Source organism: Dryobates pubescens, chromosome 33 (genome assembly GCF_014839835.1).
Source record: "Dryobates pubescens isolate bDryPub1 chromosome 33, bDryPub1.pri, whole genome shotgun sequence".
NCBI lineage: Eukaryota > Metazoa > Chordata > Aves > Piciformes > Picidae > Dryobates > Dryobates pubescens.
In genome coordinates, this window is record NC_071644.1 from 2667031 (window position 1) to 2692943 (window position 25913).

General features: G+C 53.6%; 1 protein-coding gene across 1 annotated transcript in view; it reads left to right on the forward strand.

Moving 5' to 3' along the window:
- PAX7 (paired box 7) overlaps positions 1–25913 on the forward strand; it is a 156452-nt gene that overhangs the window by 122578 nt on the left and 7961 nt on the right. Inside the window, exon 5 of the mRNA XM_054175681.1 lies at positions 22641–22887. Coding sequence (XP_054031656.1) covers positions 22641–22887 — 247 coding nt within the window. The remainder of the gene's footprint in view (positions 1–22640; positions 22888–25913) is intronic.

Here is a 25913-nt window from a genome sequence, read left to right on the forward strand (position 1 = left end):
GCTTGGGGATGTGCTTTAGGGAAGAGCCTTGTGGAGTAGGGTTCTGGGCCGGACTTGGTGACCCTGAGGCTCTTTCCCAACCTGAATGTTTCTGTGGTGCTGTGAAATGGAGAAGAGCTGCCCCCAGGGCTGCTGATCTGTGCCTCAAGCTCTTCCCCCGGTAGCTGTGACTGGGGACACTGGGGGGGGTGGGGTGCAGCGGGAGCAGGGAGCACAGCAGCTAACCACCGAGGCTGTCAAGGCTGCTGGCACTTAACGTGTTGTGAGATCTGGCAGCTTGTTTGCACGGGTGTTAACCAGCAGCTCCGGTCCCCTCCTTGTCACTGCCCAGTCCCTGCCGCAGCCAATCTGCGTCCTAATCGCCGGCAATTAACGACAAACACTTTCGCTCCCTCGCTCTCCCCCTCCCCAAGCCGACACAGACGCCCACCCTGAAGCCTGGGATGAAGAGGAAAGAGCCCCCCCACACCCCCACCTCCACCCCCTAACCCCCCACCCCCCCCATTCCCCGACCCTCTCCCCCTTTAGTTTCCACTAACTCAGCGCAACCAATTAGGCATCTGACACCCGTACTGGCTGACAAATTGTTTCTGTCATCTGCTTTCTGTCTTTCATTAAAGGAGAGGCAGGGGTAGGGGGGGGGGATGGGGAGGGAGAATTGAGAAGGGAGGAGAAGGAAGGGGAGGGGGTGGGAGATGTGATCTCCCATGCTTAGCGAGGCCAGATACATTAATTACAAAACGGCCATTTGCAGCATGAAAATGCATTAATTAAATTTATGCAATCATTATCTTTAAATAGTCATATCTCTCAGCTAATCAGCCCTTCCTGAGTCTCCCCTCTCCTCTGCTAAGTAGCTCTAATCCCTTTCCCAGCTCTTATCTCGGGATCAGCAGCGCCTTGTGTGCTTTTTCAACTTCGGGCGCGGTAGGAGACGCCTCCAAGAAAAAAAAAAAAGCTCTGCTCCAGCGGCACCCAGGGCTGTGGGATCGTCAGAGAGCCGTGAGAGGAGTTGTAGAGCTGGGGAGAGACCTTTGAGATCATCCAGCCCAGCTGCTGGCCTGGAGATCACAAACCCAGCGCTGCTGCTAAGCTGCTACCGCTAACCTATACTCCGCCGTACCACTAACAGATGATCCTCCACACCACTGGACCATGCTCCTCCTCACCACTAACCCGTGCTCCTCCTCACCACTAACCCGTGCTCCTCCTCACCACTAACCCATGCTCCTCCTCACCACTAACCTAAGCTACTCCTCACCACTAACCTATGCTCCTTGTCACTAGTAAACCATTCTCCTCCATACCACTAAGAAATGCTCTTCCTCACTGCTAACCCATGCTCCTCCTCACCACTAACCAATGCTCCTCCACACCACTAACCCATGCTCCTCCTCACCACTAATTTATGCTCTTCCTCACCACTAAGCTAAGCTACTCCTCACTACTAACCCATGCTCCTCCTCACCACTAACCCATGCTCCTCCACACCACTAACCTAAGCTACTCCTCACCACTAACCTATGCTCCTTGTCACTAGTAAACCATTCTCCTCCATACCACTAAGAAATGCTCTTCCTCACTGCTAACCCATGCTCCTCCACACCACTAACCCATGCTCCTCCACACCACTAACCCATGCTCCTCCTCACCACTAACCCATGCTCCTCCTCACCACTAACTCATGCTCCTCCACACCACTAACCCATGCTCCTCCTCACCACTAACCCATGCTCCTTCACACCACTAACCCATGCTCCTCCTCACCACTAACCCATGCTCCTCCACACCACTAACCCATGCTCCTCCTCACCACTAACTCATGCTCCTCCACACCACTAACCCATGCTCCTCCTCACCACTAACCCATGCTCCTTCACACCACTAACCCATGCTCCTCCACACCACTAACTCATGCTCCTCCTCACTACTAACCCATGCTCCTCCTCACCACTAACCCATGCTCCTCCTCACCACTAACCTAAGCTATTCCTCACTACTAACCCATTCTCCTCCATACCACTAACAAATGCTCCTCCACACCACTAACCCATTTTCCTCCTCACAACTAACCCATTTTCCTCCTCACCACTAACCCATTCTCCTCCTCACTACTAGCCTATGCTCCTCCTCACCACTAACCTAAGCTATTCCTCACTACTAACCCAGGCTCCTCCACACCACTAACCCTGGCTCCTCCACACCCTCACAGCAAAGGAGTTGCTCCTGATGGTTAGGTGAAACGTTCTCCCTCCTATAGGCTGCAGGCTGCAAACCAGCTGGAGAAGAGCTGCAGCCAAGGGCTGCTCATCCCTGGGCTCTTCCTCCAACAGTCATGGCTGGAATGGTCATCCACACAGAAAAGCATGACAGCCCCATCCTCACTTTTAATCCACTCTGTCTTGCATATTGAAAGGCAATTTCCTCCCCTCACCCCGCTTCCCTTTCAGTCTTTGGGCTGTCATGGGGCAGGGACTTCCATGGGCACATTTTGCACAGCCTTCTGCCTAAACAACTTCATCTAGATACCTCCAGGCTTAAGTGCTGGGATTAAGAAGCTGTGCCCAGAGAGCCTGGAGAGCTGGGGGTGAGGGGGTGGCTGTGTGTGTGTAATTCAGGCTCTGTCTGAAGCTTTGTCTGCCCTGCAGTGTAGAGACAAGGAGGCCAGTTTTAACTTCCCATAGAGTGCTAGAGCCATAGAAGTGTTGAGGTTGGAAGAGGCCTTGGAGATCATCAAGTCCAAACCACTCACCCAGAGCTCACAACCCCTCCACTGCTGCTAAGCCACTGCCACTAAGCCACATCCCTCAGCACCATATCCATGCATCTCTTAACCTCTCCAGGGCTGGGGACTCCACCAGGTCCCTGAGCAGCCTGCTCCAGTGCCTGAGAACCCTTTCTGTGAAGACATCTTTCCTGACATCCAACCTGAACCTCCCTTGGCACAGCTTGAGGCCAGTTCCTCTTCTCCTGTCACTTCTTCCATCTGAGAAGAATCTGATCTCCACAACCCCTCCAAGTGCTGCTAAGTCACTGCCACTAAACCACATCCCTCAGCACCACAGCCACACATCTTGGAATGGAATGGAATGGAGTGGAGTGGAGTGGAGTGGAGTGGAGTGGAATGGAATGGAATGGAATGGAATGGAATGGAATGGAGTGGAGTGGAGTGGAATGGAATGGAACGGAGTGGAGTGGAGTGGAGTGGAGTGGAGTGGAATGGAATGGAATGGAATGGAATGGAATGGAATGGAATGGAATGGAATGGAATGGAATGGAATGGGGTGGAGTGGAATGGAATGGAATGGAATGGAATAGAATAGAATAGAATAGAATAGAATAGAATAGAATAGAATAGAATAGAATAGAATAGAATAGAATAGAATAGAATAGAATAGAATAGAATAGAATAGAAATAGAATTAACCAGGTTGGAAAAGACCTTTGAGACCACTGAGTCCAACCTATCATTCACCTCCAGGGATGGTGACTCCTTCACCTCCCTGGGCAGCCTGCTCTGATGCCTGCAGCCAAGAGGACAGGTGAGGGACAAACCCCTGCTCAGGAGCCTGGAGGATTTGCTATGTTTTGGGAGGGTTTTCATCCAGATAGTTTTATACAGAAGAGTTTGCATCTCAGCTGGGACTTCGTTTGCAGCTCAGCTGTGAGTTGTGGGGTTCCTTGCTTGGGTTTGTAGAGGGGAGGCAGAGCTGTGTGCTGCTTTACACATGCATTGACCACTGATTCCATCTGGAGGAGGTCTCATTCTTCATGACCCTTCCTTCTGGCACAGGCAGAGCTCTGCCAGCAGCCAGCTGCCTGTCAACACTGTCTTAAAAAGCACTTAGCTCAAGACAGTAAATGATGTGCAGAAGAAAACCAAGGCTTTGCAAACAGTCCTTCTGCTGCTCTGTTGCTTGGGAGCACTTCTTTGCTTGACTTCATGTTAGAATTCTGACCACTGTTTTGTTCTTCTTGCTCTCTCCAAAACCCTGAAGGGAGGTTGGAGCCAGGTGGGGGTTGGGCTCTTCTCCCAGGCAGCCAGCACCAGAACAAGAGGACACAGTCTCAAGCTGCACCAGGGGAATTTTAGGCTGGAGGTGAGGAGAAAGTTCTTCCCAGAGAGAGTTGTTAGCCATTGGGATGTGCTGCCCAGGGAGGTGGTGGAGTTGCCATCCCTGGAGGTGTTCAAAAAGGGATTGGATGTGGCACTTGGAGCCATGGTTTCGTCATGAGGTCTGTGGTGACAGGTTGGACTTGGTGAGCTTTGAGGTCTCCTCCAGCCTTGGTGATTCTGTGATTCCTTGTTCAAAGCTTTCACAAATTCATTCATGGAATGGTTTGAGTTGGAAAGGACCTCAAAGATCATCCAGTTCCAACCCACCTGCCGTGGGCAGGGACACCTCCCACCAGCCCAGGTTGCTCAAACCTCATCCAACCTGGCCCTGAACACCTCCATGGAGGGACCATCCCAGGGCAACCTCTTCCAGTCTCTCCCCACCCTCACTGGAAAGAATTTCTTCCTCATCTCCAGTCTTAATCTCCCGTCCTCGAGCTTCAATCCATTCCCTCTTATCCCATCACTCCCAGCCCTTGTCAAAAGCCCTTCCCCAGCTCTCCTATAGCCCCCTTCAGGTACTGGCAGGCTGCTCTAAGGTCTCCTTGGAGCCTTCTTTCCCTCCCCCCCACCGCCCCGGCCCCGGTTTGCGACGGCTCCTCGAATAATCCTTGCAAACTTCATCAAGGTTTCTGCTGCTCCTCAGCAAACCCCAGGTGCAGGAATGCCAAAACATCTGGGGAAGAATTAATCTCATTCCCTGCTTAAGTAAGCACCTCTAACACCACAGGGAAACTCCAGCCCAAATAGCCTTTCAAGAGCCGGAGGACTCCAAGAGGGAGACTTATCTCAACTCAAATCCTTTAGGGGCTTTCTTATCGCTTCTGGTGAAAGATTTTGTTCTGCTCTTTGTGTGTCTGCATCGTTTTTAATAAATCCTACATGGGTTTCCCCCTCCCCCCCCCCCCCCCCGCCCCCCCCCCCCCCCATCTGCAATGCCTACCGGGCCAGTGGCCAATTAGGCAGGAGCCGGCGCGGCGGCGTGCGGGGCCGAACCTCCTCTCGTGTTCAGCCACAGTCAGGAGCTCAGCCTCGAAAGCAGGTAGAATTCAGGGGTAGGGGGTGATGGTGACCCCAATCCTGCCTGATTTCTCTCAGCTGAGGGGGCAGAAAGGAGCTCAGGGGCTTGAAAAAATTGAAGAGGGCAGGAGCTTGCCCCTGTGCTCAGCACTGCTTAGGTCAAACCTTGAGTCCTGTGTCCAGTTCTGGGCTCCTCAGTTTAAGAAGGACATTGAGAGACTTGAAGGTGTCCAGAGAAGGGCAAGAAAGCTGGGGAGGGGTCTGGAGCACAGCCCTGGGAGGAGAGGCTGAGGGAGCTGGGGTTGCTTAGCCTGGAGGAGAGGAGGCTCAGGGGAGACCTTCTTGCTCTCTGCAACTCCCTGAAGGGAGGTTGGAGCCAGCTGGGGATTGGTCTCTTCTCCCAGGCATCCAGCCCCAGAACAAGAGGACACAGTCTCAAGCTGTGCCAGGGGAGGTTTAGACTCGAGGTGAGGAGAAAGTTCTTCCCAGCAAGAGGAATTGGCCATTGGAATGTGCTGCCCAGGGAGGTGGTGGAGTTGCCGTCCCTGGAGGTGTTCAAGAGGGGATTGGATGTGGCACTTGGTGCCATGGTTTAGTTGATTAGATGGTGTTGGGTGACAGCTTGGACTTGATGATCTCTGAGGTCTTTTCCAACCTGGTAAATTCTGTATTCTGTAAGAATCAGAGAACTGTTTGGCTTGGAAATGACCTCTGAGGTCACTGAGTGCAACCAACAACCCAGCACCACCATGGCCTTAAACCAGGTCCCAAAGCGCCATGTCCATGTGTTTCCTCAACGTCTCCAGGGACAGAGACTCCACCACCTCCCTGGGCAGCCTGTTCCAATGCCTGACCACTCTTGCAGTACAGAAATTGTTCTTAATACCCAACCTAAACCTCCCCTGGCACCATTTGAGGCTGCTCCATCACCTGATGCTAGGGAGAAGAAACCAACCTCCACCTGGCTCCAACCTCCCTTCAGGGAGCTGGAGAGTGCCATGAGGTGTCCCTTCAGCCTCCTCTTCTCCAGACTAAACAACCCCACTTCCCCCAGCCACTCCTCATCAAACCTGTTCTCTAGAAGGCATAGAACCTGTCCTGCACTGGAAAGTTCCTTGGACAGCCCAGGTGTCCCCTCAGCCTCCCCTTCAAGCAGCACATTCTGAAACTAGAAGCTGTTTGGACCCAGCACAGCATGACCTTAGTGTAAAGGTGATTGCAAATAAGGGATACAAAGAGCTCTTCTCTTTTTTTCCCCCCCTGGACAGCCTCTGGGAGTGGAATAGACATTTCTGGAGAGAAAAGCAAAGCCTGAACATGGAACAAAACAGTGAAAGGGGGGGGTGTTGAGCTGGGAGTCTTGACTGTAAGGGTAACCACTTATTAAAGCAAATGTTTTCAGCAAGGATCCCCACTTTCCTCTCTCCTTTCTTCTCCTCTTTCTTCTCACTCAACTCCACACCTTGGAGGCATGCAGCTCCATCATTTCCCCCCTTCAGATCTCCTGAGGGTTTCGGGGGTTCTTGTTTGGCCACAGCAAGCAGCTCCCTGATTCAAAATACCACAGTGCTCCCTAGCAGCAGAGAGGAGCCCGAAGGAAGAGCACACTGCGCTGTGCAGGGCTACAGAAGGCATACCCTTGGATTCAGGAGCTGTGATTTTCCTAGGGGTGAGGGGGGGGAAAAGGGACCCTGACTTTAAAAATCCATCTCTCTGATAGCCTCAGAAGACCCAAACTGAGCTGAGGCTCTCACAGGCAGCCCCAGGCTCTGGTTTGCTCTCTAGGGTGAGCTGAGAAGAGAAACCCTCACCTTAAAAACGCTCCAAACCCCCATCCCTCCTCATCCCTGGGAAAGCAGGGAGCCGAGGGAAGCAGCAGAGGAGCTGGCAATGGGAAGTGCTTCTGATTCCCACCCCCCTTACACCCCCCCTTTCTTCCATTCTTCTGGCAGCTGGAGTTATTAAGTGTTGGGTGTGAGCCTGGCTAGCCCTGCACTTGCTGAACTTATCAGGCTTATTTCATCTCCCCATGACCTCCCCTTATTTACGATGGGAGCCCCCGGAGGCATTGGCTTTGCTTAACTGGTGTATCTTACACTGCAGTTAAGCTGGACCTTAACTGATTACAGCCCTTGATTGATCAGAGAAAAGAGGGAGGGAGGGAGGGGGAGAGGGGGAGAAGAGAAAGAGGAGTCCTAGAGCAGATACGAAGGACTATCAGTGCACCAAGCAGCTTCGCCTGCGGCTGGGATATGCCACTCGGGGGGATTCTTTGTAGTGCAGCTCCTTTCACATTTATAGAGGCTCCCGAAAGAAAAAGAGAGAGAAAGAGAAAGAAAAGCAGGCGAGGAAGAGGAGGGGAGGGATGTGGAGGAGAGGGGGGGGGAAGCGTGGAGCAGACTCAAAGGATCTCAGGAAATCTTGTTTGGAAGCAGTAAGTCAGCACCCGCACTCCATTACCAGTGTCCGCGGGGGGTTGTGATAGGGAGCGAGCACAGAGCAGCTTAGCTGCGAGCCGGGGAACGGAAAGCAGAATGAAACGAAGGAGAGAAATGGAAAAGGAGGAGGGGAGGAGGTGGCGGTGGGGGGAGACCTTTCAGGCAGTTTTTGGTTTGTCTTTGTCAGTCTCTGCTGGCGTGGGGTTGCTGAGGGGAGGAATAACAGAAGTTTCTAAAGCAGTTTTAAAGCTCTGGGGATGTCGCTGCGCTGCCTGATCTCCCTCCCCTGCCTGATCTCCCTCCCCTGCCTGATCTCCCTCCCCTGCCTGATCTCCCCCCCCGCCTGATCTCCCTCCCCTGCCTGATCTCCCTCCCCTGCCTGATCTCCCCACCTTGCCTGATCTCCCTACCCTGCCTGATCTCCCTCCCCTGCCTGATCTCCCTACCCTGCCTGATCTCCCCCCCCGCCCGATCTCCCTACCCTGCCTGATCTCCCCCCCCGCCTGATCTCCCTCCCCTGCCTGATCTCCCTCCCCTGCCTGATCTCCCCCCCCGCCTGATCTCCCTACCCTGCCTGATCTCCCTACCCTGCCTGATCTCCCTCCCCTGCCTGATCTCCCTACCCTGCCTGATCTCCCCACCCTGCCTGATCTCCCTACCCTACCTGATCTCCCCCCCCGCCCGATCTCCCTACCCTGCCTGATCTCCCCCCCCGCCTGATCTCCCTACCCTGCCTGATCTCCCCACCTTGCCTGATCTCCCTACCCGCTGCCTGATCTCCCCACCTTGCCAGATCTCCCCCCACTGCCTGATCTCCCCACCTTGCCTGATCTCCCCCCCCGCCTGATCTCCCCACCTTGCCTGATCTCCCCACCCTGCCTGATCTCCCCACCCTGCTTTATTCACATCCCTGCTGTTCACACAGGGATAGATTCTGAGCTGATTTAGCAGGATACCTCGGGAAGCGTTCACTCATTCCTCACTAGTTTGGGCAGGATCCTGCTCCTGGGTCATAGAATAGAATCAGGGAGCTCTTTGGGTTGGAAAAGCCCTCCAAGATCATCCAGTCCAACCAGCAACCCAACACCACCATGGCCACTAAACCATGTCCCAAAGAGTCATGGCCACACGTTTAGAATAGAATAGAATGGGATGGGATGGGATGGGATGGGATGGGATGGGATGGGATGGGATGGGATGGGATGGGATGGGATGGGATGGAATAGAATAGAGTAGAATAAAGTAGAGTAGAGTAGAATAGAATAGAATAGAATAGAATAGAATAGAGTAGAGTAGAGTAGAATAGAGTAGAGTAGAGTAGAGTAGAATAGAATAGAATAGAATAGAATAGAATAGACCAGACCAGACCAGACCAGACCAGGTTGGAAGAGACCTTTGAGATCATCAAGTCCAACCTATCACCCAACACCATTTGATCAACTAAACCATGGCACCAAGCACCCCATCCAGTCTCCTCCTAAACACCTCCAATGATGGTGCCACCCCCCTGGGCAGCACATTCCAATGGCCAATCTCTCTCTCTATGAAGAATTTCTTCCTAACATCCAGCCTGAACCTCCCCTGTCTGGAGAAGGGCAAGGAGGGTGGGGAGGGGTCTGGAGCACAGCCCTGGGAGGAGAGGCTGAGGGAGCTGGGGTTGCTTAGCCTGCAGAAGAGGAGGCTCAGGGGAGACCTTCTTGCTCTCTCCAACTCCCTGAAGGGAGGTTGGAGCCAGGTGGGGGTTGGTCTCTTCTCCCAGGCAGGCAACCAGCCCCAGAACAAGAGGACACAGTCTCAAGCTGTGCAGTGAGAAGTTTAGGCTTGGTCTTAGCAACAAGTTCTTCCCAGACAGAGAGATTGCCCTTTGGGATGCGCTGCCCAGGGAGGGGCTGGCATCAACATCCCTGGAGGTGTTTAAGAGGAGCCTGGATGAGGCACTTAGTGCCATGGTCTGGTTGATTAGTTAGGGTTGGGTGATTGGTTGGACTTGATGGTCTTGGAAGTCTCTTCCAACCTGGCTGATTCTGTGATTTGGTGACTCTGTGAATTATGCTGTTGACTGTCAGCAAAGCCCAAGCTGTCCATTCTCAGAGGGAAGATGCTCAGCAGCAGGTGAAAATCAGCTCCCTTTGACAGCTCCAAGATGGCAAGGTGTTAGTTTGCCTTTTGGTTTCAGTCCCTCACGTTTCTGGAAGGGGTGAGCCCGTGCCTCTTGATTTGGTTGGTTAGTGAAGTTGATACTTGTAGACCTGGGACCTCCCCCTTTTACCTTCCACCACCCCCACCCCCCCCACCACCCCTTTTTGGTTCTTCTGTGCTTATCCAGACTGCTAAAGACTTTGTCATCTGCTTTTCTCTGAGTGCTAGTAGAGTTTGGTGCCCTGATGCCAGGGGTAGTGGCTTGTGCCTCTAGATCCTAGAGCCATAGAATGGTTGGGATTGGAAGGGACCTTAAAGATCATAGAATCATAGAATTGTCAGGGTTGGAAGGGACCTCAAGGCTCAGCCAGTTCCAACCCCCCTGCCATGGGCAGGGACACCTCACACTCCAGCAGGTTGCTCACAGCCACCTCCAGCCTGGCTGCAAAAAACTCCAGGCATGAGGCTTCCACCACCTCCCTGGGCAACCTGTGCCAGGCTCTCACCACCCTCATGAGGAAGAAGATCATGGAGTCCAACCCCAAATTCCCATTGAGAGTGATGCTTCCACCCTTCCCCTCCAAATTGCACTGCAGCTCAGGATTACCCATAGCCCATGCTGGGTCCTTCTGAGGCTTTGAGCAACCTGGGCTAGTGGGAGGTGTCCCTGCCCGTGGCAGAGGGGCTGGAACTGGATGATCTTGGAGGTCCCTTCCAACCCAAACCATCCTAGGCTTCTGTGACTCCCTTATGCTGTTCCCAGAGCCCTCTCCTCTTTCCCAGCCCATCCAGGCTTAAACCATTTCTCTTAACCCCTTAGAGCTAAGCCCTTCCCAAGTCTTTTGTAGAGCTTAGAAACTTTTCTCTAGACCTTCTCCATAATTTGTACATCTCTACAGAAGCAGGGTGCCCAAAACAAGATGCAGTGCTCCAGGTGGAACCTCACCATAGCCTTGAACAATCAGGTAACAACTTCCCATCGCCTTTTCCTTCCTTTTCTCTTCATTCCCCCTTCCCCCCACCCCCAATCCTCCCTTTGTGCAGCCTTGCATCAAGCCTGCAGCATCCCCAGCTCCATCTCATCCCAAGCCCTCTCCATCTCCAGTGTGTGGCAGTTTTTTTCCCCATCTGTTCAGTGAAATCAGGGTCGTGTTAGGACACCAAAAGGCTCATCTCCATTTCACCTGCTATGTCCTGGACCGCTCCCCTCCGGCTCTGAAGCATCCTTCAGATGTTTGAAGTCACTGCAAGGCATTTGATGATATTTCTGGATTGATTGTTCACTGTCTCACTCTTCAAGCACAGGCCCACAGCAACCCTTTCTGGCCACTTTGAAGTGATCTGTCCCATCCACACTGGAAAGGTGCCAGGCACTTTGCATTCTGCTTCTTGGTTTTGCTCTCTGACACACTTGGCATGGCCCTGGGAAAGGCATCTCGCTGCCCTCCTCAGGTTTTGCAGCAGAGTGGGGAAAGGTAGGGAAATGAGGCACAGCAGCAGCCACAGCAGCCCTGGAGTGGACTTGGGGAGGTTGTGTCAGCTCCAGTTCCTAACACTGTGCTCTTTAGCATTGGGTAATGTGCTGATGGATGGATGGATGGATGGATGGGTGGATGGATGGATGGATAAATGGGTAGATAAATGGATGGATTAATGGATGGATTAATGGATGGATGGATAAATGAATGGATGGATGGATGGATGGATGGATGGATGGATGGATGGATGGATGGATGGATAAATGGATGGATGGATGAATAAATGGGTAGATAAATGGATGGATTCATGGATTAATGGATGGATGGATAAATGGATGGATGGATGGATGGATGGATGGATGGATGGATGGATGGATGGATGGATAAATGAATGGATTGATGGATAAATGGATGAATGCATGGATAGATAAATGGATAAATGGATAGATAAATGGATAGATGGATGGATGGATGGATGGATAGATAGATAAATGAATGGATTGATGGGTGGGTGCATGGATAAATGAATGGATGGATGATAAACCCCTGGCTAGATAAGGCATCAGGTTTCTTACTCCCTAAGCCACAACAGAATAGAATCAGAGAGTTACCACCTGCTCTTTCATGCCAGTGTGGCCAGGGCTGTGCTCTGAGTCACTGCAGTCGCCCTCAAGACAATGTGAAGTTCAGTCCCTGGGCTCCAAAATGCAGCTGGAAGGGTCTGCAAGGAACCTTCCTCAGGCATTCCCTAGGTGCAAGAAGTGTGAAGTACTGTCAGGATCCTTTGGCCTGAGTGCAAAAAACACATTTCCTGGCTGGTCTGGTTTGGTTTGGCAGATTGGGTCCCAGCTCAGCTGGGTCTGGTGATTTAGAAGCAGCCTCAAAATGAATTGCTTGGGTTTGTGAGTGCAGTGTTACTGATTGCTGCCTTAGTCATTTGAGTCCTACCTAGGGGCATATTTGCATATATTTCTCCACCTTTCAAGTGAAGATCTTTGGGGGGGGAAGCTGTTCTTTACCTCCTCCCAACTCTTTCTTCATCTTCCAGTCATCCTGCAGTGGCCTCTTGCATTTTGTTTCTGTTTAATGGGTGCGTGGAATAAATCGACTCTTCCTCTTCCCACCAAGGGGAAAGGGAGGCAGGGAGATCAAAAAGCATCCACATGAGGAAGGGCTGCCTCCTGCCAGAGGGAAGGGAAAGGTTAGCTGAGCAGGCTGCAAAACAAAGATGGCAAAGATTAAGCTGGGGCCCCCACCAAACTTGGAGGACAGGGCATGACCTACCCAGAGCAGAAGCCGACTCCACCACAGATGGCAGAGCCCAAGCCCTTGTGGAGGAGCTCAGAGGGAATCCTTAGGTCCATGTCAGTAAATCCATAAGATCTTTTCCCAGCACATTGGAATGGAATGGAATGGAATGGAATGGAGTAGAGTAGAGTAGAGTAGAGTAGAGTAGAGTAGAGTAGAGTAGAGTAGAGTGGAGTGGAGTGGAGTGGAGTGGAGTGGAGTGGAGTGGAGTGGAGTGGAATAGAATGGAATGGAATGGAATGGAATGGAATGGAATGGAATGGAATGGAATGGAGTAGAGTAGAGTAGAGTGGAGTGGAGTGGGGTGGGGTGGGGTGGGGTGGAGTGGAGTGGAGTGGAGTGGAGTGGAGTGGAGTAGAGTAGAGTAGAGTGGAGTAGAGTAGAGTAGAGTAGAGTAGAGTGGAGTGGAGTGGAGTGGAGTGGAGTGGAGTGGGGTGGAATGGAATGGAATGGAATGGAATGGAATGGAATGGAATGGAATGGAATCAATAAGGTTGGAAAAGACCTCAAAGATCATCAAGTCCAAGCTGTCACCCAAGACCTCATTCCTCAGCCCCTGCCAGACTTTTCCACTCCCTAGAAATGGTGTGAGTGTGAACACCACAGAAGAAGGAGAGGTGTCAGCCTGCAGACCCTCTTCACCCGAGGAGTTTCCCACTGCTTTTAGCCTGGGGTAGTATCAAACATTCCAGCCCACCACTTTTCCAGCCCTTCCCAAATCATGGAATCATAGAATGGCCTGGGTTGGAAGGGAGCTCAGAGATCAGCTGCTCTAACCCTCCTGCCATGGGCAGGGACATCTCTCAACTAGACTTGGTTGTTCCAGACATCCACAACCTCTCTGGGCAACTGGTTCCAGAGTCTCACTACCCAGGTACTGAAGAACTTCTTCCTAAGATCCAGTCTAAACCTAACCCTTCTCAGCCTAAAACCATTCCCCCTTGTCCAGTCTTGAGACACCCTCATGAAAAGTCCCTCTGCAACCTACCTGCAGAATCCCTTTGGGTACTGTCAGGCAGCTCTGAGGTCCCCCATGGAGTCTTCTCTTCTCCAGGCTGGACAACCCCAGCTCCCTCAGCCTGTGCTCATAGTAGAGCTGCTCCAGCCTCAGATCATCCTTGTGGCCTTTGTCTGGACTTGCTCCAACAGTTCCATGTCCTTCTTATGACGAGGACACCAAAACTGGAAGCAAAGAGAGAAGATTAGCCTGGAGAAGAGGAGGCTCGGGGGAGACCTTCTTGCAGCTCTACAGCTCCCTGAAGGGAGGTTGTAGCCAGATAGGTGCTGGTCTCTTCTCCCAGGCAGGCACCCAGCACCAGAACAAGAGGACACAGTCTCAAGCTGTGCCAGGGGAGGTTTAGGCTGGAGGTGAGGAGAAAGTTCTTCCCAGAAGGAGGAATTGGCCATTGGGATGAGCTGCCCAGGGAGGTGGTGGAGTCCCCATCCCTGGAGGTGTTCAAGAAGGGCTTGGATGTGGCACTTGGAGCTATGGCTTAGTTGTCAGGAGGTGTTGGGTGACAGCTTGGACTTGCTGATCTCTGAGGTCTTTTCCAACCTTATTGATTCTATGATTTCCTACCCCTTGCTAGGAAAGCAGTACCACACCTCAGCACCACTGCCCCTGCCAGGAGACCCTTCCACTGGGTTTCCCATTCCAGTTTCTTCACAGCAGACCATTTGCATTCCTTTGGGAGCAGCCAGCAGCTTCTCTGGGGTTAACACCCTTCAGCTAGGTGCAGATCATCCTGTCTTCCCTTTATTCAGGACTTAGCCAGGCTCAGCAGTTTCTAAATGCAGCTTTTTTTTCCCCTCTAAGGCAGCCTCTGATTTTGGATGCTTTGTGCTGTGTCAAATCGAGTGTCCAGACATGGAGACACCCCAGAATCAGAGGTGGCTCTGGAAAATGCTGCCCACAGGCTCCTGCCTTCCTTCCCATGGTTTTGTTTGCTTGGGCTGGTCTCAGGACACTTTGATGTCTTCCTGGGGATGGGGCAGTGCAGCATCACTGAGTGGAGATCATAGAACTGTTTGGGTTGGAAAAGACCTCCAAGACCATTCAGGCCAACCAGCAACCCAGCACCACCATGGCCCCAAGTGCCATGGCCACACATCCCCTCCAGGGATGGGGACTCCCCCACCTCCCTGGGCAGCCTGTGCCAATGCCTGACCACTCCTGCAGGAGAGGAATTGTCCCTCATGTCCAGCCTCCCCTGGCACCATTTCTGGCCATTTCCTCTCATCCAGGGCTTGATGTCTCTGTTGACTGTCTTGGCAAGCTGCTGGTGCGTGGCAGAAGGTTTGCCCAGCATGGCCTGGGCTGTTCTGAGCTTCTGTTCATAGAGCTTCAGGCCACAAAGGGCAGTGACGTGCAGCAGCCAGGTCTGCTGGGGTAAAGTTTGGTCATGCAACTTGGAAGGCTCCAGGTAGACCTTAGAGCAGCCTTCCAGAACCTGAAAGGGGCTACAAGAAAGCTGAGGAAGGACTTTATACAAGGGCTTGGATGAAAGGGGATGGATTGAAGCTTGAGCAGGGGAGATTAGGAGGAAAATCTTTCCAGGGAGGGTGGGGAGGCGGTGGAAGAGTGAGGTTGTGGATGCCCCTTCCCTGGAGGTGTTCAAGGCCAGGTTGGATGAGCAGCCTGGGCTAGTGGAAGCTGTCCCTGCCCATGGCAGTGGGGTTGGACCTTTAAGGTCCCTTCCAAGCCAAACCACTCTGTGCATCTCTGAACTCCTCTACTCCCCTCCCTGACGCGCTCGCACCCTTCCCTATCGCGGCGGATCTCTCTCCCTGTCGCTTGTCTGCCCCTCGAGCCTCCTCCTTGGCCATCCAACCCCACCCCAAGTGTCACCTCCCCCCTCCCCACCACCTCCCCAAGCCTTCCACCAAAAAAAATCTGAGGCCCTGATGGCAGAGATTGGAGGTCCTAATTGCACTTCCCTTCCCAAAGCCGCAGTGGTTTATCATAAAGGGTGCACATTTCCCCTGCTACAGTTTCCACGGCCAGAGGCCCTGAGGGCCAGCTCAGAAATGGAGGGAATTAATTACATTTTTTTAACTCCCCTTCTTTTAAAGTATGGGAGAGAGTGATGAAACATCCCAGGGGGGGGCAGAGGAAGGGTTTGAAACGGGGTGGGGGGAGGCGGGGGGGGGGGGGGGAGCGGCACAGATGAGGGTGAGGAGGGAGGCAGCAGCAGGAGGTGAAAGGGAGGGGGTTGACTCTTTCATCTGGGATGGGCTTTGTGTGTTAACCTTGGGCTCCCCAAGACATCAAGACCTCAACCTCCTCTTCCCCCCCTCCCCCTCCCCCTCCTTCCCTTCCCCCATGACAAATGACCTCTGGAAAGGGGAGAAACGAGGCCGAAGGCTCCTGGCACCGTAGCTGTTATTGACTTAGCCCCAAGAGCAAGCCCACGCCACGCCTGTGACTGATTTGGGACAGCAGCGAGGGGAAAGGAGCTGGGGAAAGGGAGAGGGACAAGGGATGGGAGGAAGGGAGGGAGGGAGGGGAAAGGGAAGGCTGTCAATCGCTCTGATGGACAGGGAGCAGATTTCCCTCCAGATAAAGCCTTGCAGATGTGGAGTGGGTATTGATTTTTAGTTAGTGATGATAATGCACCAAGAAGTAATAAATTAGAAGAAAGCAAGGTCAAAAAAAAAAAGAGAAGGGGGGTGGGGGTGGAAAAGGACTTTGCATTCTTGAAGGAGAGGGATTTTCATCCAGCTGCCCCAGACTTTTCCCAAGGTTCAAAAGTCGCCTGGGCAATGAGTTGCTCCTGCTGAAACAAGAAGTCAGCAAACCTGGGGCTGCAGGGGCTGGAGGGCTTAGGCAGGGTTATCAATGCTGGGTGGGTGCATGGGAAGGAGGGAATAGAAACCTCCAGTGCACTCTTGTTGTTCCCAACACCTTCATGTCCTGGGGTGGGGAGGATCAGATGCTGTCCTCTGATAAACCTGTGATGAAGGAAAGCCTCGGTGGAGCTCAGCCCCACGTTGCTCTCAGCATGCCTGGAAAAGGCAAAGGTGCTCCCCATGGTCAGTGGTACTGAAGAGGGAATGGAGATCTTTGGGGCTGCTGGCTCATTTGAGCCCCACAGCCTTTCTCAGGGCTCATTGACCTCATTGCCCTCTACAACTCCCTCAGAGGAGGTTGGAGTCAGGCAGGGGTTGGTCTTCTCTCACATGCAACAAGCACCAGAAGAGGAAATGGCCTCAAGGTGTGCCAAGGGAGGCTCAGGTTGGATGTTAGGAAACATTTCTTTACAGAAAGAGTGGTCAGGCACTGGAACAGGCTGCCCAGGGAGGTGGTGGAGTCTCCATCCCTGGAGGGATGTAAAAGCCACATGGATGTGGTGTGGAGGGATGTGGTTTCATGGCAGTGGCTTAGCAGCAGCAGAGGGGTTGTGATCTCCAGGCGAGTGGGGTTGGACTGGATGCTCCCAAAAGTCTTTTCCAACCTCAACACTTCTATGATTCTATGATCTGCAGCACTTCCCCAGCCTGCCTCCATGGGAGCATCCAGCTGGGATGTGTAAATAGAATAGAATAGAAAGAATAGAAGAAGAATAGGAATAGGAATAGGAATAGGAATAGGAATAGGAATAGGAATAGGAATAGGAATAGGAATAGGAATAGGAGAGAATAGAATAGAATAGAATAGAATAGAATAGAATAGAATAGAATAGAATAGAATAGAATAGAATAGAATAGAATAGAATAGAATAGAATAGAATAGACCAGGTTGGAAAAGACCTTTGAGATCATTGAGTCCAACCCATCACCCAGCACCATCTGATCAACTAAACCATGGCACCAAGTGCCTCATCCAGGCTCTTCCTAAACACCTCCAGGGATGGGAACTCCACCACCTCCCTGGGCAGCACATTCCCATGGCCAATCTCTCTTGCTGGGAAGAATTTCTTCCTAACCTCCAGCCTGAACCTTCCCCTGGCACAGCTTGAGAATGTGTCCTCTTGTTCTGGGGCTGGGTGCCTGCCTGGGAGAAGAGACCAACCCCCACCTGGCTCCAACCTCCCTTCAGGGAGTTGGAGAGAGCAAGAAGGTCTCCCCTGAGCCTCCTCTTCTGCAGGCTAAGCAACCCCAGCTCCCTCAGCCTCTCCTCCCAGGGCTGTGCTCCAGACCCCTCCCCAGCTTTCTTGCCCTTCTCTGGACACCTTCAGGTCTCTCAATGTCCTTCTTAAACTGAGGAGCCCAGAACTGGACACAGGACTCAAGGTGTTGCCTAGGTCATAGCCACCTTCCAGCATCTCCCTTCTCCAAGCCCTTGGGGGTTACGTGTCCACCCTGGCACGGTCACGACGCGCTGCTGGCACCCTTCTGCCTCCCCAGGGATTTCCAGAGGGAAATTCAGCCCATCTTCTTTCAGAAGGGGGGGTCAGGATGGCATGAATTGTCCTGCAGAAGCATCAGTCTCTCTGTGGAGGGACTCTAGAGGGTTAGCAGAGAGCAGAACCTGAACTTGGCGTGGCTGAGGTTAGTTGAGCCCCAGCTGAAGCGACTTGCACGAGGCAGCAGCAGGGCTGGGATTAGAAAATGACTCCTGGTTCTGACTGATTGAAGGCAGTTACTGTCTTGAGGAGGGATTTGTGCAGGTATCTTCTCTGGCCTCAGCTCCTGTGGGTGTGAATCTGGGTTTCATTTAGCAGCACTGCTTTACATCCATTCCCCCCCACACACACTTCCCTTTTAAAAGGGCCTTAGAGGAAGTGTTAATGCAACTTCTGCTTACTTTAAGAGCCTTGCCTTTCCTTGGAGTAATAGAAAGCAGCTGATTCTTTTGGGGAGATGGCCAGCAGGGAGAGCACCAGAAAACCCTTCTGGTCTGTGAGTGGTTCCAGTTGTCCTTCATTTTCTAGCACAGGATTTTCCTTTCTGACTGTGCAGGGGCAGCACTGCCAGACCTGGACAGCTCAGGCAGGGAGAGGAGAAACAGAACCAGCACAGAATACATCAGGTTGGAGGAGACCCTTGAAGGTCATCTTGTCCAAACCCTCTGCAGTCAGCAGGGACACCTCCAACTAGATCAGGTGGCTCAGGACCCCAGCAAGTTTGACCTCCAATGCTGCCAGGGACGGGACCTCAACCACCTCCCTGGGCAGCCTGTTCCCGTGTCTCACCAACCTCATTGTGCAGATCTTCCTCCTTATGTCCAACCTACATCTAGTTTAAAAGCATTTCTCCTCATCCTATCACCCCATGCCCTCAAAAACTGTCCCTCCCCAGGCTTCATGGAGGAGCCCTTCAGGTATTGAAGAGCTCAGCTTCGAGCTGCCCACAGCAGAGCAGTGCAAAGCCAGCTCCTCCCTCTGCGCTTCTGGTGCATGCATGAAGGATGCTTATTGTTTCCAAACATCTGATTCTGCTTGTGAATTCAATCCAAGGATGTCTTGTGGCTGCTGCACGTGTGATGGCCTGGCTGCCCCACCAGGGCAAAGAGGTGCAGGCTCTGACACCTACAGCCAAGGAGATGCTGCAGCTCCGAGCTGTGCCCGCAGCCGCTGGGGGCATTCGGAGGGGATTCAGAGCTGAGCCAGATCAAAGTTCACGACCTGGCTTTAGTGGAAGGTTACAAATAACTTTGCAGCTGGAAAACCTCCCTTCAGGCTGCACTCCCATGATTTCCCTGCTGCCTAAGCCTTTGAGGCAGAGGGGTTTACGTTACATCCACACAGAAAAGCATGACAGCCCCATTCTCACTTTTAATCCACTCTGTCTTGCATATTGAAAGGCAATTTCCTCCCCTCACCCCCCTTCCCTTTCAGTCTTTGGGCTGTCATGGGGCAGGGACTTCCATGGGCACATTTTGCACAGCCTTCTGCCTAAACAACTTCATCTAGATACCTCCAGGCTTAAGTGCTGGGATTAAGAAGCTGTGCCCAGAGGGCCTGGAGAGCTGGGGGTGAGGGGTGGCTGTGTGTATGCAATTCAGGCTCTGTCTGAAGCTTTGTCTGCCCTGCAGTGTAGAGACAAGGAGGCCAGTTTTAACTTCCCATAGAGTGCTAGAGCCATAGAAGTGTTGAGGTTGGAAGAGGCCTTGGAGATCATCAAGTCCAAACCACTCACCCAGAGCTCACAACCCCTCCACTGCTGCTAAGCCACTGCCACTAAGCCACATCCCTCAGCACCATATCCATGCATCTCTTAACCTCTCCAGGGCTGGGGACTCCACCAGGTCCCTGAGCAGCCTGCTCCAGTGCCTGAGAACCCTTTCTGTGAAGACATCTTTCCTGACATCCAACCTGAACCTCCCTTGGCACAGCTTGAGGCCAGTTCCTCTTCTCCTGTCACTTCTTCCATCTGAGAAGAACCTGATCTCCACCTGGCTCCAACCTCCTTTCAGGGAGTTGTAGAGGAAGAACAGTTTGGGGGGGGACACAATTTTTTTGGGGACCAGCAGCAAACTGCAAGCTCAGTGCTGGCTGAAAACCCTGAAGAAGAAGAGGGTAAACAGATTCCCCCTGCCTGGAGGTGTTCAAGGCCAGGCTGGATGAGGCCTTGAGCAACCTGGGCTGGTGAGAGGTGTCCCTGCCCAGGGCAGGCTCAGGGACAGGCTCTGCTCAGTTGCACCCTGGGATAGGACAAGGATCAATGGATAGAAACTCCAGGATAGGAGGTTCCATCTCAACATGAGGAGGAACTTCTTTACTGGGGGGGGTCACAGAGCACTGGCACTGGATGAGCTTGAAGGCTCCTTCCAACCCAGCCCATTGTGTGGTTGTAACTGAAGCCTGGCTGAGCTCTGTGCTGCTGCCACTGCACTGCTTGGCCTGAGCTCCCTCCAGGCTCGTCCCTGCACCCCTGCTCCACGCTGCACACAAACCCATGCTCAGGGCTAGATTGATTTCCCAGGCTTTTCAACTCACCCCCTTCCCAGTACCTCCCCACCACCTCCCTCCCCCTCCATGGGGGTCCAGCCAGCCCTGCTCCCAAGTTCCCCTCGCAGACAAATGCCTGGGAAGGATCTCAGGCTGGCCGAGTCGGGAGGTGGCGTCACATCAAGGGAAAGCATCTTTGCAGGGCTCCTGAGTCCTTTCCGGGGGGAGGAGAGGCTTTAGAAAACAAAGGCCAGCCCCTAGCTGGTCACTCAGCCTAAGCCCCTGACTCCAGCAGGAAGGTGAAGGAGGAGGGGATGGGGAAGGTGCGGGGGTGAGCAGGAAGGGGGGGGAGACGCTGCTCTATACAACCCCTTCTTGTGTCCTTCCAGAGAGGGCATCCTCTGCACAATAGCTCCCCAGGCCGCTGCTGGGGGGGATAAAGGGCTCATTTTACCACTTGCCAGGCTCCAAATATTTCCAATTTGCCACTTTAATTGATGTCAATGAGGTTATGCTAAACTCGGGGATTTTTCAGCTGCTCGGCATCTGAGCGCCGGCCTGGCCCCCCGAGGTGAGTGGTTTGTGTCCTCTCTCCACCCCCTTCCTCCCCCCCTGCCCTTCCCCAGCACAAACCCTGCAGCAGCAGCCACCAGATCAACCCCGAGGCACCAGCAGATCCCTTCCTCCCCTCCCCACCACTTCTCCAAACTCTTTCCACCCTTCCCTTGCCAACCCTACCCCCACCCCAACCCCGAGGGGGTCGTTTTGCTGATTGCAGGAGGCAATTGCATTAAAGCCCTGGAAGGCTCAGGGTGGAGGCTGTGTGTGAAGGGCTGCAGGCAGCAGCTTACCCCAAAGTCACCCACAGGAACAAATCAGGGAGGTGTGGGGTTCCCCCCCCCCCCCCCCCCCCCCCCCCTTGCTGCTGCAACAAGGAGAAGGCAAAACAAAGTTCATCTGTTTCAGGTCTGGGAGCAGGAAGATGGTTGGTGTGCAAATCGAATTACACTTGCAAACCAAGCACACACCTCCCTCCTACCCCCCACCCCCCTGAAATGAGCCCAGCCAGGGTCTGATCTCCTTTAACATTTGAGGGGAAAGGGAACTTTCAGTCCCTCAAGCTGAATCTGCTTCAAAGGCAGAGAGGGTTTGCCTCTGGTTTGGTTAGGGACCTGCACGAACCAAGCCCCACTCAGACCTCCAAGGCAAGGAGCTGTCTTCAGCATCTTGTGTGGAAGATCAGCAGTGTTGCTCCCTGTCTTAGAGAACCAGTGGATCTTTGGATTGGTTTGGTTGGAAGAGACCTTTTAAAGATCATCAGCTCCAACCATCAAACCACCACTGCCAGGTCACCACTAAAACCCTCAGCACCACATCTCCATGGCTCTGAAACCCCTCCGGGGATGAGGGTTCCACCACTGCCCTGGGCACTCCCAGACCCTTTTCCACTTGCCAGCCCCGAGCCTGGAGTGCTCATGGGGTTGCTGTGACCCCAGTGCAGGACCCAGCACTTGGTTTTGTTGAGGCTCATTCCATCTGCATGGCTTTGAAACCCCTCCAGGGATGGGGACTCCACCACTGCCCTGAGCAGTCTCTTCCAGGGGCTTGAGAATGCTTCTGGGGAAGAAATTGTTCCTCATGTCCTGCTGAAATCTTCCCAGGGGCATCTTGAGGTCATCCTTTATGTTCCTTGGGAGAAGAGAGTGGCTTCCTACCTTACTTTGTGCCTCCTCTTCCACGAGGGCTGTGTGCAGGAAGGGAAGAGGTGCTGGTCCCTGGCAGTGTGTGCCAAGCAGGGTCTGCCCCAGGTTTATCCCTTTCTCCAGTGTTCATTCTCAACAGCACAGCAAACATTGTTGGCAGGCCAGCAAAGAAAGACCAAAGGGCTGAGTGAGCTGTGAAGGAACCTCTCAATTATCCCTCCTGAGGGCTTTCAAATGAAGCTTTAGGGGCAGAGGATCCAACTGTGGGGGCTGTCTGTGGTCATCTGCTGGAAGCAGGTTGCCCAGGGAGGAGGTAGAAGCCTCATGCCTGGAGGTTTTGAAGGCCAGGCTGGATGTGGCTGTGAGCAACCTGCTGTAGTGTGAGGTGTCCCTGCCCATGGCAGGGGGGGGGTTGGAACTGGCTGAGCCTTGAGGTCCCTTCCAACCCTGACAGTTCTATGATTCTCCAGCCTGGCCAAACCTGTGTTGCTATTGCTCATTACACTGGGGGACCACTATGTACAGGCTCCCTGGTATGCATGAAGCCACCTGCACTCGTGCCCTGCCTCCTGCAGACACTGAGGTGTTGTCTCCTTGCCTCTCCAGGTGATGAGCATCCTGAGCAACCCCAGCGGGGTTCCTCCGCAGCCCCAGGCTGACTTCTCCATCTCCCCCCTTCACGGTGGCTTGGACACCACCAACTCCATCTCTGCCAGCTGCAGCCAGAGGAGTGACTCCATCAAGTCTGTGGACAGCCTCCCGACCTCCCAGTCCTACTGTCCTCCCACCTACAGCACCACCAGTTACAGTGTGGACCCTGTGGCCGGCTACCAGTACGGGCAGTACGGACAAAGTAAGTGCCCTGCTTGTACTCCCCCTGCAGAGGGAAGAGGGGAAGAGAGAGGGAGGGATTGCATGGATGTTGTGCTGGCATCACAGGATGGCAGGGATTGGAAGGGACCCAAAGAGATCATTGAGGCCAGCACCACCCCCTGACCAGAGCAGGACTAAAACCATGGCACCGAGCACCCCATCAAGTCTCCTCCTAAACCTGAGTCCAACCCATCACCACCCCCACTAAACCACGTCCCAGACCCATCTGCATGTGTTCCTCTGTGACCTGAGCTAGACTGCATGGTCCTACAGGCTGGGTCAGAGTGGCTGAGAGCAGCCAGGCAGAAAGGGACCTGGGGGTGCTGATTGACAGCCACCTAAACATGAGCCAGCAGTGTGCCCAGGTGGCCAAGAAGGCCAAGGGCATCCTGGCCTGCAGCAGGAAGAGTGTGGCCAGCAGGAGCAGGGAAGTCCTTGTGCCCTGTGCTCAGCACTGCTTAGGCCACACCTGGAGTCCTGTGTCCAGTTCTGGGCTCCTCAGGTCAGGAAAGAGGTTGAGCTGCTGGAAGGTGTCCAGAGAAGGGCAAGAAAGCTGGGGAGGGGTCTGGGGCACAGCCCTGGGAGGAGAGGCTGAGGGAGCTGGGGTTGCTTAGCCTGCAGAAGAGGAGGCTCAGGGGAGACCTTCTTGCTCTCTGCAACTCCCTGAAGGGAGGTTGGAGCCAGGTGGGGGTTGGGCTCTTCTCCCAGGCACCCAACACCAGAACAAGAGGACACAGTCTCAAGCTGTGCCAGGGGAGGCTGGAGATGAGGAGAAACTTCTTCCCAGAAGGAGGAATTGGCCATGGGAATGTGCTGCCCAGGGAGGTGGCGGAGTCCCCGTCCCTGGAGGTGTTCAAGAGGGGCTTGGATGTGGCCCTTGGAGCCACGGTTCAGCTGTCAGGAGGCGCTGGGTGGCAGCTTGGACTTGCTGAGCTCTGAGGTCTTTTCCAACCTTCCCGACTCGGCGATTCCAGGAGGGACCGAGGCAGCCTGGCAGGATCTGTTTCTCCTCCCGAATGCTTGGGTCACCAACCCAGCCCCGGGGGCTGGCAGAGGGCTCACCTGCTGGTGTTAAACTAATCATCGGCGCTGGTGTGAGAGAGCGATCCGCGCAGGGTTAAAGGTGCATCCTCTTCCTCCCGGAGCGCTGCTGCTTGCCCGCAGCTTGTCCTCGCTGACCTTTGCTTTTCCTTCCATTTGGCTGGGGCTTTTTTTTTTTTGGTTGTTTTCTTCTTTGTGGTCATATTTTTTTTTTCCTCTTCCCTCCCAGCCCCTTTAATGTCTTTAACTTCGCCAGCTAAATGAGAACCGGCTGTGGCGGCAGCCGGGATCAATAGCAGCTTCCCCCGCCCGTCCCCCCCCTCCCCCTTTCCCCCCTCCTCCTCCTCCTCCTCCTCCTCCTCCTCTCTTGTGTTTTTCGGGAGTTTGATCTGCGACCCTTTGACCTTCCCCCTCGCTCCTGGATGTGAGGCTGGACACACGTGCTATTGATAAAAATCTTAAACAAATTCCAATACCATGGATTTCCAATCAAGATCCCCTTGGGCAAGACGTTAGTCACACCCCTGTGCGTGTGTGTGCAAGAGAACGGCAGCGGGAGGACCTTCGGTCCCTCGGCAGGGAGGAGAGAGGGAGCCCAGCACGGGAGAAGGGAAGAGAAAGGAAGGTTTGTCACGGGTTGGATGCAGGAATTTTCTCTCAGGCCCCTCCTCGGGCTGATGGAAAGCTCCCACAAGCTCCTCTTGATGGTGGATGTGTCCCCTCTCCTCCCCTGTCCTCCCCTTCTACTGGGATATTGCACCCTGAAATCCCTGACAGATCCCTGTCCCTCTTGACCTGGGGAGGGAGCCCAAAGATTCAGATTGGCTGTGAGGAAGAAGTTGTTGCCCAGGAGGGTGGTGAGAGCCTGGCACAGGCTGCCCAGGGAGCTGGTGGAAGCCTCCTGCCTGGAGGTGTTTGCAGCCAGGCTGGAGGTGGCTGTGAGCAACCTGCTGTGGTGTGAGGTGTCCCTGCCCATGGCAGGGGGTTGGAGCTGGCTGACCCTTGAGCTCCCTTCCAACCCTGACCACTCTGTGATTCAGCTCTGATCTTTGGGTTCATAGAATCATTGGGAAAGACCTTCAAGATCATTGAGTCCAACCACAACCCAACTGCATGAGCACCAAACTATATCCTGGAGCACCACATCTAGACAGTTCTTGAATCCCTCCAGGGGTGGTGCCTCCACCACCTTCCTGGGCAACCTGTTCCAACACCTGACCACTCCTATAGTGAAGAAATTGTTCCTAATATCCAACCTAAACTTCTCCTGGTGCACCTTGAGGCTATTTCCTCCCATTCTGTCATCTGATTTGTCCAGTTCTGGGCCCATCAATTTGAGAAGGACATTGAGACACTTGAACATGTCCAGAGAAGAGCAACAAAGCTGGGGAGGGGTCTGGAGCACAGCCCTGGGAGGAGAGGCTGAGGGAGCTGGGGTTGCTTAGCCTGCAGAAGAGGAGGCTCAGGGGAGACCTTCTTGCTCTCTGCAACTCCTTGAAGGGAGGTTGGAGCCAGGAGGGGGTTGGTCTCTTCTCCCAGGCAGGCAGCCAGCAGCAGAACAAGAGGACACAGTCTCAAGCTGCACCAGGGGAGGTTTAGGCTGGAGGTGAGGAGAAAGGTCTTCCCAGAAGGAATAATTGGCCATTGGGATGTGCTGCCCAGGGAGGTGGTGGAGTCCCCACCCCTGGAGGTGTTCAAGAGGGGATTGGATGTGGCACTTGGAGCCATGGTTTAGTTGTCAGGAGGTGTTGGGTGACAGCTTGGACTCAGTGATCTCTGAGGTCTTTTCCAACCTTATTGATTCTATGATTCTGATACTAGGGAGCAGAGGCCAGCCCCCACCTCACTCCAGCCCCCACCTCACTCCAGCCCCCACCTCACTCCAGCCCCCACCTCACTCCAGCCTCCTTTCAGGGACTTGTAGAGAGCAATGAGGTCTCCTCTCATCCTTCTCTTCTCCCCAGG